Source organism: Amia ocellicauda, chromosome 9, assembly GCF_036373705.1.
Source record: "Amia ocellicauda isolate fAmiCal2 chromosome 9, fAmiCal2.hap1, whole genome shotgun sequence".
Classification (NCBI taxonomy): Eukaryota; Metazoa; Chordata; class Actinopteri; order Amiiformes; family Amiidae; genus Amia; species Amia ocellicauda.
The window spans coordinates 39,403,158-39,418,188 of record NC_089858.1 but is presented as its reverse complement, the minus strand read 5'-3'; the positions used below and the strand labels follow the sequence as shown (position 1 = coordinate 39,418,188).

At 40.2% G+C, this 15,031-nt stretch overlaps 1 protein-coding gene across 4 annotated transcripts in view; it reads right to left on the bottom strand.

The window, feature by feature from the left end:
• rhobtb2a (Rho related BTB domain containing 2a) overlaps window positions 1-15,031 on the bottom strand; it is a 33,124-nt gene that overhangs the window by 11,660 nt on the left and 6,433 nt on the right. For 3 of the 4 annotated variants that reach the window (XR_010820027.1, XM_066714463.1, XM_066714465.1), the window contains 4 exons: window positions 4,705-4,906; window positions 2,000-2,103; window positions 1,571-1,756; window positions 424-1,376 (listed from right to left, as the gene is read on the bottom strand). Coding sequence is in view for 3 of the 4 variants with exons in the window: in XM_066714463.1 (XP_066570560.1) it covers window positions 424-1,376; window positions 1,571-1,756; window positions 2,000-2,103; window positions 4,705-4,906 (1,445 nt within the window). In the remaining variant the exon portion in view is untranslated. Of the gene's footprint in view, window positions 1-423; window positions 1,377-1,570; window positions 1,757-1,999; window positions 2,104-4,704; window positions 4,907-12,965; window positions 13,852-15,031 lie in introns of those variants that run through there. The other variant, XM_066714466.1, reaches the window with a different exon arrangement.

Below are 15,031 nucleotides of genomic sequence, written 5' to 3'. Positions count from 1 at the left end.
ATTATGCTAGTTTAGTCATAGTCTCATTAATATACATGACTATGGTATGGATTATATTCATACTCAAATATTTCACTTTCTAGACAGAGACTGTGATAATACAATAATATAAATGGTGGTTCTCAAACCCAGTTCTGCACCCCCAGTTTCTGCTGCTTTTCATTTCAGTCAACTACTTACTTCATGCTATTGAAGAGCTGGAAACAACTGACAAGGCTGAAAGATATCAATTATCATTAGTTTAATGAAGGGTGCAATTAAGCACTCAGTTACAACTAACAGCTGCAGACAAAGGGGTCCTCCAGCACCAGTGATGGGAACCACAGCTAGTCAACTGCAATATCATCTTCCTTTCCATTCTACTGCAAGGTTGTTGTTAAGGAGCAAGGCAAATTATGTGTTTTCCAGTGCTGTAGTTCTTACCTGAGAAGGTGCCCTTGGCCAGGCACTCTTTGACACGGTTGGTTCGGCGCACGTGGAAGGCCTTGGTAATCTCCTGGTTCATGAAGGCCTCGTTATTGAGGATGTTGGCCACCATCATGCGAAGGTCGAACACCTCCAGCAGCTCAGCAATGTGGGCGATGTGCATCAGCTCCTTCTCGTGCTCATCCAGCTGCCCTGTGTACAGGTAGCGCAGCACTGCTCGGAAGGGGCCCATCTGAATAGAGGGGTCCATGCGCACCACCGTCATTAGCCGAGGGTTGTAGGTCACCGGATCCTCCACCATTTCTTCCTGGATGCTCACGAACGCCCTGCTCCAGGCCGACAGCAACCTTGGCCTGCGGCCTCCCTCATAGCTGCCCCCCCTGAGGGTGCCATCGCTGGTGGACGCCCGGAGGTTGGCGTGGTCGCCCTCCTCGTTGCTCTCGCACACGTCAAAGCTGGCGGCTCGCATCAGCAGTTCCCGGCCGGACAGGGGCTGGTTCCTGGGAGGCCGGCGCTCTTCCTCCTCAGGGCTGAGGTCCATGAGGAAGAGGTCGTAGAACTTGGACGATGCGGTGGCAAGGTAGATCTTATGGGCGAATAGGCGCTGGCGCTCCTGCAGGACCAGGATGACGTCGGCGCATAGTGGGTCCTCCAGCAGCCGCCCCGGGTGCTCCTCGGTGGTGGAGGGAGGTGCTGGCACCGTGATCATGGGTGGCGGTGGCTTGGGGGGCAGGAAAGGGGCCTGCAGGAGCGGCCGCTGCACGTTCCGCAGGTGTGACTTCCAGAACTGCAGGTGGCGGCGCGAGATGAGGGCAGCGCGGATAGCATTGTCGAACACGTCCTTCACCCCGAACTGAGCCACCACGCTGGTCTCGTAGTACGGCACACCCAGCTCCTTCGCCACCTCCCGACCCTTCTCCGGAGCCAGGATTTCATTGGGCTTGATGGGTCTGCAAAAATGCGAGGACAATGAAAAGGAGTGGAGATGTATAGTAAAGTCTTAACTATTACTTATATTTGAATGAGTGTATCTGGATATTGGTTGAGGTTCTGGTTGTTCTCTCTTCCGTGTAGTCAACCTGCAGATATACTACTTTTACTAATAGCTTAACTGGTCTGCTTCTGGGTGTAATAGCAGCTCTACCTGGCTAGAGGGCGCCGTGCTCTGTTCACAGCCTCCAGGTCAGCATAGCGCAGGTCCAACTGGCAGCCTACCAGGATGACAGGAGCCCTGGGGCAGAAGTGCTTGATCTCGGGGTACCACATGGTCTTGACATGGTGCAGAGAGTTGGGGTTGGCGATGGAGAAACACAACACTACAACATCTGACCTAAAAGAGGAGAAAGGAGAAGGCGTCATAGGAGTGGCTTGTTTATGGGGACAACATCAATCCTTCACATCATTCCACTTCCACTTGGTTCAGGTTTAAATCAAATCTTCCACCCAAGACCAAATTTGTCAGTTGATACCGGATGTCTCTGCTCTACATGCCATCTCACAACTCAAGGTCACCTTATCAATCTGAGCATAAGAGCAAATGTAAAAAATAAAATTATAGTATGGATTCCAGTACCTGCCATAAGCAAACCGGCGGTCTTTGTGGTGGTCCCCGAAAGTGTCCCAGAGACGCAGGGACACGCTGACGTCATCTACCACATCCCGGGATCTCTCCAGAACCTGAGAGGGAAGAAGAAAGAAGAAACCCTTATACTTACACTGACAGATATCCAGGCACAGAAATTACTCTGTAGCTCTTCCACTGCCCTAGGGACAGTCATTCACCTTTGCAAGGACTTTTTGTTACATGCTTCCCTATGCTCCTGCTGACGTTTGTATTGCTAGCACTTCTGCACTACTGCAACTTCTCCTATGCCTACCCTTCCCTTTAAGACGTATCTAGGACAAAACTGTATTATGTCTACACTGGTTAGCTCATTGCACTAGGATGTTTGCTTATTGTATTTTGTACGGATTATATTACTGCACTTTGTAAAGCTTTTAAATGTTTCTTGTAAATTTCAAGGCACCCTGGATGAGGGTGTCTGCTAAGAAACAAAGAGACACACACATAAATAAATAAATAAACAAATAAATAAAATAATTTGGTAAGACAGTTGTAAGCTATTCTCTAACTGTTATACAGTAGACTCTCAATTATCCGTGTGCAGTTTATCCGATTTGTAGGTTAACTGTGCACCTGAGATTTTGACATAAATTAATAACTCATGGATTTGATTTGATTGGCGTGGCCACTTAGTCGGCAGAGTATTCTGTGCCTGAGCAGGACACTTATCACTGAGCATGTGCAATCGGTCGATCATTCGTATTGGTTCTAAGTAGGAATAGTCAGCTGTGTTTCATTTTGAGCGATTTATCCAATCATTTATTTTGTGAGTTTTAACTGATGAAACCGTGCAACTGCAGAGAAACTTAAGCATGTTGTTTCAATGTTAAATCATAAACTGGATATTAGATATAACTTGGAAGACGGCAGTTCCATAAAACATCTTGCTTACAGCATTGGTGAAACTGCTACATAAAAAGTAACAAGGACAATATCATAAACATTACCAGCAACTCAGATTCTTCAAATGGCTTGGCTAAGTGTAAAACCATGAACATTTCAACATATGCAGAGCTGGATAAAGCAGTGATAGACTGGTCTTCTTGCTTATTTGGAGCAACAGGATGATGCACTTCTTTCTGACTAAATTATATTGCATGGAAGCTCATTGCAGCAGAAATCCAATTTAAAAATGTTCAAACCTATTTAAAGTAACGTTTTTGTGTGGACCTTAAAAAGATCAATACATTCTTTGCAACCAATTCCCCTATACCTATATTAGGGTTTTTGGCATAGAGATCCATGGAAAATTTATATTTTTGGATTATCTGCAATTGTTTTTTATCCGTGGCCGTCCTCCCCATCAGTAACGCAGATAGCTGAGAGTCTACTGTATTAACAAGGAAATCGAGTGGTTAGTGTTAATAATTATTTTTAGGAAATACTGTAGACTTTAAATGACTAATCCAGAAAAAAAATATTATTAAATTTGATGCACCCTGAAGTCAGAAGTAAGACTTAACAAAAATACTTTATTTTTCCGTTATACAGGTTTATATCCTAATTTTGAGTGAATTAACTGCCTAACTACACATCTGTTTGAATTTGAAATTGATAACTTCAAATGTCAGTTTCAGATTTGATCAATTTGACTGATAAATGAAAAGGCAAAAAATCTATAGTTGGATCTAATCTCTCGAAAGGAAATTTCTCATGAAGGGCCTGTTTGCACTTGTAGTGCCAAAGAGTCAATGGAACAGCAAAGGAAATGTGCCCACATTGAGGAATGCCTTCTACCCTAGTGCAGAAAAACCTAATTAGAGAGAAATTAGCTGTTTAAACACAAAGAATTCCCAGGAACTGATAAGAGTCTAAGTCTACTAGACATCCCTAAATGGCTTTTCAATGTACTTACTGATCAGTAACTAATGACTTCAATTAAATTTGGGTCTTCCTCTTGAGTTCCTGCTATCACAAGACTTGCCCTACAAACCTGAAACCTGAACGTACTGTGTCGACTTCACAGCAGGACAGAGGTGAGTCACACTATGAGTCTTAGATGAGTCTTACTACAACCAAGCACAGAAAACATTTTGCCACGTTTAAATGTCTTAACAGATCAGGTGAACTATGGTACTGAATGTCTTTCAATGGTGAAATTTACAAGCTTGGGATAATCTGGTTTGTGGCCAAAAGAAACACTTCCACATATATACCAGCATTTCACGTATAAACTTGAATGATCTCTTCTTATGTCTTTAAAACAGCATGGGACAATAGTGTGGGTGGCAAGATGTCAGAGAAACTAGACATCACATCACAATTACAGATTTAATTATTTAATTCTATCATCCTCAGTGCACATATTCTGCCCTTTTCTGACATTGTCCTGTGACAACAGCAGGAGAGCTATATACATGGCTTAATTTGCATATGACCTCTGTCCTTTCCACTTCATTTGCATGACCTCGGGTTAACAGCAGCTTTCCCATAGTAAAATCAACAAAGTCCATATAAACCTTGAAAGGAATTGGGTCACTTTGTCTTTGGCTTGAGCAAATTGAGTCAAGCAAGCAGGGAAGACACAGGTCAACTCCACCTTTGACATCACATGGGTCAAATGCTTCAGCTATTGTGCTTTTACCGTTTGTCTGTAAGCAAGCAAGCAAGGAATATGAACAGTTTTGAATCGCTGAATAACTGGTGTCACTGACCTCCTGGCAGACGCGGTACTGATCAATGGCCCAGACGGTGGGGACGTGTGTGGCGAGCAGCTGGTACTGGGTGAGGGTGGCATTGCAGGCCCGGGCGCAGATGAGGCGGGTCTTACCAACAGCGTTGTCTCCAACCACCACGCACTTGATAGTTTCAACGTTTGGCCTCTCATAGTCCATGTCAGAATCCATCAATTGGAACCTGCGGGAATCGGAATCAAACCGCGTCAATATCACAATTGATTTTCTGCTGTTAACTTAGTTGGCGTATTTCTTCAACAGTATGATGAAAACCATTTACTTGTGGAGTGAAAACATTTTGTGAAAATGCCAAGAGGGACAAATGGGGAAGACACCATCTAACATCATATTGTCTACTTGGAAACTGAACAGTTTCATGCAGATGTGACCATGCATAGAAGCCATCTTGGACATAAACTGTGGTCACATTGAGCTGCCATCTGGTGTTTATTGTAGTTGTCCATAGAAACATATTCCCTTAGTCCTATTTATCCATGGGATAAATTACATTGCCCCATGGTGCACACTTTTCATGATACAGTTGTTGGAATACACATTTCTCAATTTGGAATCATCAGCCATTTATTTTTTGAATATCTACAGGGGAAAAGGTCTCTTTCACTCATTTCAGCCAATGCACAAATAAAAATATAAGAGTCTATATTGATACTGACATTACACTCTCTACAGTATTACCTAGACAGGCATTTTATTACTGTGGTAGCTGCTGAGCAAATCAAAATCCTGCACACGTCCCTCCGCCAGCTGTGTTGCAAGCCTGAGTACCCATTCCCAGCCACACAATTTACAATTTAAAAGCAACAGATGCGCTGAGACACAAAGGGTATTCCTAAGTCAAGTCCTTTTAAGCTAAGATGGTATTTTCTGAAACACGCAGCTCCATTTTCACACTATTCCTGAATTGCATTTATCACACACGCTCTACAAGAGATGGAAAGGGTCCTTTGGTGGACACTGTCAACAAGCATTCCTTATAAAATCCAGTTGAGACTGTTAGCTATACAGGATGTTTGAATCACTACACTCAACACAGTTTTAGTACACCTCTATCTGTAAATAGACATTTCACAGGTTTTACAGTAGTGTTTTTCCTTGTTTTTACTGCACTGCATTAGAAGAAAAATAATAACCATTAACACAATTTGACTGCATTTAAAAAAATGTTTTTTAAATATTTCCATACAGGACAAAAATACAAAATACACACACAAAAATATTATATTTGCTAGACAGTTTTCGGACTACAGTAACATTCTAGTATTCTTGTCGAAAGTAAAATTTTAATACAGTATTTGTTTTCCCCTGGTAAATGAAGCCTATATAAGAAACTACACCAAAATAGGGCCAATTGCATCCTGGGGGTGACAGCTTAAACCTGGTACAACAGATCTCTCTAGAAAACGATGAAAACAACAATCAATCTATGTGAATCAATCCAGACATACCTTTGGCTGAAAACATCAAAGCCCTATATAAAATCTGAAACTCGGTACAGTTTCAAAGTCTCAAGCCGGTGAAACAGATTCACTCCTTCTGCATTACGGTTTTATTCGATTCTGGGTTAACGAGCTGCAGGCATCTGTACAGATTATACTAACAAAGCAGAAGCATTAAATACTGTATTTAATATTTAATGTTAACTTCACATGCCTGGCTTAGCAGATTCAAGTTCATATATTCAGCATCCAAAAGTTGCCTTTGTGTCGAGGATGTGGCAGATGGTGAAGGCTGAAATGGATCAGACTGCTACACAATCACTCCTCTATCTTTAATTTGGAATTTGGAACTGAATACATAAGATGAAGAGCCATATGTCCACTTTGTCTTTGACATGTCCCATCATTTCATGGTGTAAGTTCTTCAGATGATGTCCCCCTGAGGAGCCACAGGCAGGGAACTTAGGATCACCTAGCCAATAAATACCCGCAGCCAATGGTATGCAGACCTCTGGGAACTCCTAAACTTATAGCATAGGATTGGAGACCAGCTAGATTCAGGGTATAGGATGATGCCTCATGAATCCTAACAGACTTTTAATCAATGTGCCACCTGGGAGTGCTATTTTTCTCTTTATATCTGTTATTATATAGTATGGATATTACAGAGACGTTTCTGTGTATTGAGCTTGAAGTCTCATCTCTCTTACCGAGATAAAGGTAAATAACAACACGGCATTTATTCATAGCTGTATTTCGCTTCAGGGTTTCTGCTGTGATGTTTGTATTCAGACCATAACATCACATTCAGCTTTCTCCAATTACCATGGGGAAGCTCTGCTAACAATGTATAGTGTTGAAAGAGAATCCCAATATCAAGGTTTCTTGGTAGTACTTTGCAGTTCCAGATCAAGGGTTCGTACTACAGTATCCATATTAGTACCAAGAGGAAACTGATCTCTGCTTTGACCATAGCCTGTAGCTTTGAAATTTCCCCAGCTGACAAATGTATATCTTGTACGTATCTGTACAACTTCATCCATGCAGCATGTCTATAGGATTTTGGCACAAAAAAAAAACAATTTAAAAAAACTCAAACATGTATATCTTTAACCAAAACACAGAATTGAGCAATATCAATATGTAGGCTACATTATTTTTGTATTTGTATTGTATGCATTAATTATATCATCTCCCAATTAATGTTCCTCTGCAGAGCAGTCTTTTAAAGCTGTTTTTAAACTTTGTCACACATTAAAATAATGAAATATGTCTATACGGGAGATATTTCTGAATTTAGCATAGACTGCAAACACGTTTTGTATTTCTCACTTTTCATCTTCATGTCAGTGTTCATTCTCAGACACACAATTAGAAATTTAAGATCAGTATCTAAACTGTATGCTAATATATGCACTTATAAATTATCTGGTACTGTTTGTAGTGGATATTGCAACCAGATGACACCAGATATTTTACAAAAATTGTATGGTTGGGATAGATTTCCCAGCTGACAGAAAAGACTCAGAAATTGTAATCAGAATTTTCCATTACACTGCTAACGGAGAACAAAATCTTTCATTGTCACAGATCAAGTTACATATCCTCATTCCAAATCAGAGATTAAAAGCAAATTGCAGGAGCAGACATCTATGGAAGGTCTAAATACTGATTAAGCACATTTTCTACATGCATTTCAGCTCTCTCCTGCAGCACAACTTTATGAAGAAATGGAGCTAAGCACTTTCAGTTTTGCATCATGCTGTCGTGACTCTTTTTCATATTCCCAGCTGTAGACAGAGAGAGGAGACAATAAGAAAAATATTGATTATGAAACAGGATTCTGCCAGGAAGAGATAAACCTTGAATTTCCTATTCTGAATGCCCACAGCTTTAAGGACCAATTTGCAATTCAGTGTTACAGTAGAATAAATAAATATTCAAATCCTAGGAGGATGAAGATTGAGTGGAGGGGGAGTGGGGGCTGATATGAACCGATTTTCTTTTGCATTCGTGGTTTAGTGATTCAAATTATGTGATGATGTGAAAATGAATGTGAAATCAATCAAAAATCAATAAGGAAGAGGGTGCTTTCTTTCCTACTGGTTGATCAAAACCAAGAGAAAACCCTTTTAATCAATACAAAACTCTTCTCCACTGCTCCATCAATCGCAAACTAGACATTTCTGACTCACTTCAGCACCCAGACAAACAAACAACTGTTACATACATGTCCCTGTTGATTAGATTGACCCATACCCATGCATACAGATCATTTGCATCCCTTGGAAAAAAACAAAACAGCTTCTGCAAGAGATTCTAGCCCCAAACTTATTCCCAGTACTCTGGCAAAAATTTCCCCATCTACAATACACATTGTACAATACACAAGCCTAGCCACACGATCAACAATTACACCCCACACTGTGGCAAATAACACAAATCATATAAGCCTCCATGATTTAAACATCACACATACTATATAATGATTCTGCCCGCCAACATGCATTCCCATCTAAAACACATCACAAATTAACAGATGCATAAAACTGGTCAAACATCATCTATAATTGAGATCTCCCCTTCTTCATGCTTAAGGGCTGTTATCTTTTCAAGACGGATTATGTTACTGCCCAACTACATGGGGAAAATTAAGTAAGATATCAACTGGCAGGAATTTCCCCATCTTCTCCTACCTGCCATTAGCTGCCCTGCAGTCTCTACTCACTCCCAGAAGGGGAAAGGCTGGGAAAGTCGTTTGGCTGGAGAGAGCTGGCAGACTGGCAGCCCTCGGCACTAAAACACACACGAAAATCATCTCTCCTATCCAGTCTCAATGCCATGTCTGCCCAGCAACAGCCTGTCATTGGCCCAATAAAGAAAAACAAGACATTTTCTTTCTGACAGTTTACTGTGCTGTGTGGAGATGGTATGATCTATCTCTCTCTCTTTTTGCTTCCTCTGTCTCGGGTCTCCCTCTTTCTCGCTTGTCGCACTCTTATGGTCAAGGTAGACGTATCAACGCAATGAACTGTAAAATTCCAGTACATTTCTATTCCTTCAAACACAACTGAGGTAATTAATCAAGTTATACCCACTGGTTGAGAATTAATATTACTTTTATATTAATGTCTGATTTTTTTAAATCAAATATTGTTTGCATGGTAAAATCTTAGGAATAACTAGCCTATATATATATATATGTGTGTGTGTGTGTGTGTACTATACAAATGAGTACAACATTACCTTTGCATTTAAATTAAAATTAAAATAAATAACATGAATAGTATTATTTTATTTATCAAACAAATGCAGAAACAAATGCTTTTCTACAGGGTACAATAAATGTCTCTCTCTATAAGCATGACTGCCTATCCAAGCACTGTGCAAAAACACTCTTTGTCAGATAAAGTACTACAAGCCCAGTTCAAAATGCTGACAATCTGGCTGATTGAGGTTTTAAAATGCATTATTCTGAGATCCTTATGCAAGGTTAGCTTGGTAAATGAACCATAGGATTTGTGCATTTTTAATGTGCATGGTTTTACTGTGGCTTTACCATAGTTTTCAGCAGTTTCCTATGGATTCAATATGCCTTCAATGTACTTTATTACACTGGACCATAAGATATTTGTACTGTGGTAGACCATGGTGTATTCGTTATCTGTTGTACAGTGAAGGCATGTTGAAATACATAGCAAAGCATTGTAAAACTATAGAACAACCGTAACAGTAAAAAGTGCAAAAGTCCAATGGCAAATATATCAGGGTAAACATCAGTAAGGTCTTGCATGTTAAGCTACAATATAAATTAAAATGCTGTTTGTATAATGGTCCTTGCATCATAAAAGCAGCCTGTTTCACAGCTAAGGGCCCCTTGGCCATAAAAGCACGCCCAGCTCACTCAATGACTGCTCACGGACATTTGTAGATTAAATATTTATAGCCGTTGTATCTGTATATGATACGACTTCTCAGTCCTAGGTAGACTGGTGCTGTATTGCAGCTGTGGAGCCAGCAGCCGGCTTTATCTGTGTAGCAAAAGTGATTTTGCAGATATCAGTACACTTTCTAGAGAGAGAGGGGGAGTGTGACAGAGAAAGAAAAAACTGCGGTGTCTATAACACTGGCAGGACAGGAGGAGCAAAAACTATTAAGTGCCTCTACTTTAGAAACAGACATCATTCTGTGCCAACACACTCCAAAACTCAAAGACAAGACCTTGGAAATTGTACCAATGTTAACAGCACAGGAAACAGATTGTCTTTTTGATCAGGGTGGATAGTAGAAAGCCAGAATAGTATTGGCAGTATCTGCATGCTGCTAACACACACTATTATCGCATGCAAGTTAAATACTGTAAACTGGAAGAAATGTCCAGATCTACTCACTTGCCCCTGTCAATCGATGGCTTTTGAACATCCCTTGCCAATGTTTGCGACAGATTCAAGGAGCTGTTTAAGTCACTCCAAAGCTACCTTATACTGCGACAAAATGGCGGACACTCACTTTGCCTATTCATTGTTGGCCACTATAAATGTTAAGTTTCAACTGCTGAATACAATAGTTCAACAGGGAACAAAACTCTCTAATGTAGATATTCAATTAAAAAAAATGCTCTGCACTTCTATCTTGCCCTTACTTTGTCCAGATAAAAAAGAAACACAAATATAGGAATTAAATTATAATTTTTCCCTGCCCACATTCTCTCTTACTGTATTTTCACCTGTGCATCTTTTATGGCTGCAGAAAATGATGAGTACATTTTCCTCTAGAGCACAAAGCTTGGAAAAGCCACCCTGTAATTATGTTTCAAACACGAGTGCAATTTAAAGGGCGTGATCACACCACCTGTTTTCCCCCTTTCGTTTACACTTCTGAAGGTGTGATTTATCTGCTTCCCAAGAGGTAATTCACTTCCCACGTTGTTCTGACAGGATACACAACTGTCGGAGAAATATTAACAAAACAAAGCAATCTGGAGATGTTGAAACTTAGCAATATAACTCACCACATACATTTCAAGATAGCTGAAAACTAAGCAGTACAAGAAAAATAAAAGCCCCACCATCAACACTGAACACTTCTCTGTCTCTTCCTCGTCACTCTGCTCATAGAGAGGAGAGTCTCCTGAAAAATGGTTTGGTGCCAGTCCAGGGCCATAATTGACTGATTGGCCAACCATAAATGAATGAATGATACAGCAAATAGCTCAGTGTTCATGCCAGCCAATCAATCAGTCCAGCCTCCACAGGCATACACCCCTGACATTCCCACCGGTGTTTCTGTGGTAGGTAGTTGTGTCACAAAATGGAACTTTACTAATCCATGCGCACGTTACTTTGAATCAGATGAAGGCATTAGAGAAGATGAATAGTCTGCAAGTGTAATCTAAACAGATTGTCATGGAGAATGGCAATCCTGCAGCATTCAGGGGTCTCCTTCAATCATCAGTGGCTTAAGGCAGCGAAAAACTGTTATTTTTGACCTGCAAATGAACTACAGTTTAGACCTCAGCTGCAAAGAAGGACAAAAGGCAAGGAATCTTCAACCCTGATACAAGAGAGCCGCAGGATTTCTGGTTTCCATTCTAACCTTGCTGTCAAGCACTGCATTAAAACATAATTCAATTAGTTTAGATTACTTTGATCTAAACTGAAGATATAAAACCTGAAGGACTGGGCTCTCCGGGTCCAGGGTTGGAGATATTTCGTGCACTAGATCACACACCACATCCATATGTGTTAGCACAGAATAAATGGTCTCACATGAATAACCTTAGCAGTTGGCAACATTGTAGCAATACGATAGTGCACCTTTGGGTCAAAGCCAGGGCTGAGACAACATTTTATTTTGCTTTCATCCATTTGTTTCTCCACTGACTCCTTTTAAAGTGCAAGCTTTCAATTATGAAAAACGACACAATTTGCACTTGCTAATGTATTTCTTTCATGCAGCAGTATGCAGTTGAATGGAACTTCTGATCAATTCACACCCAGGAAAAAAACTACTTTTTCCTGTAAATACTGTCAACCGGAAAACACTACAAGTCTACATTTTAGGCCTGATACATGAATATTAATGTTGTATAGCACACCACTTTTCTGCCTTCTCTTGCACCGTTTTATCTTAAAAATTAGATCAATCACTACAATGTGTCTTTATTCTGTTTGGATATTTTAAGCACACATGACCCCATAGCCTGACTGAATGTCTGATACCTATATGTCAAATAAGCAAGCAGATCCGGCCCAGTCCACCCTCCACTGCAACACTATCAGTATATATTTTAAAAAATGGAAGGAATGTCCTGCTGAAAATTCATGAGAAAATATTGGGGGGAAAAAAACGAATATGTTCTATGTACATAAATACAATAACAATAACAAACACGCTATAAATGACCAAACATTAATGGTCCATGGAGAATACAAAATAGTTTCCAATTAAATAAATATATACAAATTGTGACACTTTAACAGACACGCACACACACAGCTTGCTTCTCAAAGACATTCAGAAATACCTTTAAATGAGTTAAATAATTCAGCGCTTGATAAATACTGATACACGCTGTATCTGTCCACAAGAAGCTTATGCAAGTGGATTATATACGGATGGTCACAGCATAGAGTCCGTTCAAATAATGTACAGTTGCGCAAAAATACATGCGGCATTTCGTTCTCATTGATTTGCCAAATACTTCCCCCGCTTTATCAATAGGTATATTGTAATCTTTAATTTAAATGGCAGTGCAGTAAGGGGAAAAATACTATTGCTCACCTCCCAGTCTGGAAAATGGTGGTTGTTGATTTCGCTATCCAACTGTCTCGGGTTTCCAGGGAAACGGAATTTATTTCTTACAGAAAGTAGAGGGACACTTAGCAACCATATACGCTAGACAGCTTGCAGGGTGTAATATCCAATGGCACAATGCAAACTATGTAATGGGAAGCATATATCCCGCTTTCAGATCTATTGTTATTAATAATAAAATATGTATTCATTTTAATATGATATGCATGCATAGTTTGGACTAGTGTAAGCATTCAGTTAATGTGGATTAAAGCTAAAACCAAAACGTAAACAATGAATGAAGCACCATTTTTTTCCTACATTATGTAATAATGCCCTAAGTATGAATAAATCGGAATAAAACGGCACGGTAAAACGAAAGCCTCAAACGATATAAAGCAAACAGCATGTGATCGATGGGACGGTCATGACCGATCGGATAGTGATTGTATATCAGCGATCAAAGATCCAAAAATGCATTTGTAAGATTATCCTTTGCAGTTTGGTTAAAGACAGTCTTCTCGTTAAACACACCAGGGCCATGGTGCTATTTACTTATTTATAGATTTTTTAGAACTTTTCCCAAATCTCCAGGCGATAAAAAAACACTTATAATAATAATGCAAATAAATAAAATGCAGTTATGAAAGTATATGCTGTGCAGCCACAATATTATCGGTCAATATCTATCCCGGCTATTGACCGGTATGAAAAATCGCAATAAAATACATCATGGTGTTTTACTGTCGGATACATAGCTATAGATAAAATGCCGCTTTGCGAACGCAGACTTTATACTTATGTCTTATTGATCGAGCTATAATAACGGATGCAACGTGAAGGTTTAGGAAAAGAGCATCCCGCCCTCGCTGCTCTTCCGCTGCTGATGCTATGCGGACCCCGGCTTCAACTCATTCATAAAAAACCTCCTTAGTCCCGCCTTATGACATACTGGCGCGCATTGATTGGCTGCTCGTCCACGGTGGCTGGCAACCGATTGGCCGCTGCAGCTCTCCATCATCGCGCAGTGCGATTCGGTGAAGGTGACACGCCGCGGTGTGCACAGCAGCGCTTATTCTGATGAGCGTCGCGTTACAACTGCGCAGTTTATGTTTGCATGCTTTTCATATTAAGAAGCTACTATTGGAGCCCTACCAAATGCGCCGTTTTATTTTTAATGCACTGCGATATTTGAGAATGATCTCTTGCTGAGGTTGGCGCAGTGGCGAGCCAGTAGAAATGTATAGATGAGCAGAATGACTGTCCAGTCACAATACCATGCACCACTTTTTCAGGCAAGATTGTGTTTCATGATTACTATGCATTATCTATCTACTAGATAATACTACTGTGTAGTATCTACTTATGTGTTGTAAGTGTCAAATATTTTTCAGATCACACATACCCTTCAGTACAATTCCAAACTTGTAGTTTTTTCCAAGTCCCGCAGAATTGACCTCATCTATACAAAACTGAAAATAGAACGTACTTCTTTGTACAACATTTTCATCTGCATCAAACACCCCAAGCATGTAGTTGAAGCTGACATGCTGGTATTTGCAAAACAAAAAGTCTGTGTGAGTTACACCTATGTTGTAAGTCACCCTGGATAAGGGCATCTGCCAAGAAATAAAAATAATAATAATAATAATGGATTAGCTACAAGCAAATCCAAATGAGCAACATGGGATAAATTGCATCCTCTCGTTTGGAAGCTGTCAAAATCTGACTCATTTTAGCAAGGGAAGGTATACACAATTATACAAACTTTTCACAGGAACTTGACAAGGAATTGGAATTGAAAATAATTTCAAGAATAATTCAGTCCCACCTTGGTTAATGAATAGTGGCAGGGAGAGACACAGAATAGTGTGTTTTGCCTTTAGTTTGTCCTTCAGTGTAGGAGAGCTGGCTGGGCTTTTAAAGACTATGAACTCAGCATAACAGCCTCCTTCCTAATCACTCACATGGCCCTGACAGAGGAAATTCCACACTGAAAAAATGTGAACACACAGGAATAATTCCATTGTTACTAATTTATTTCTGAAATATAT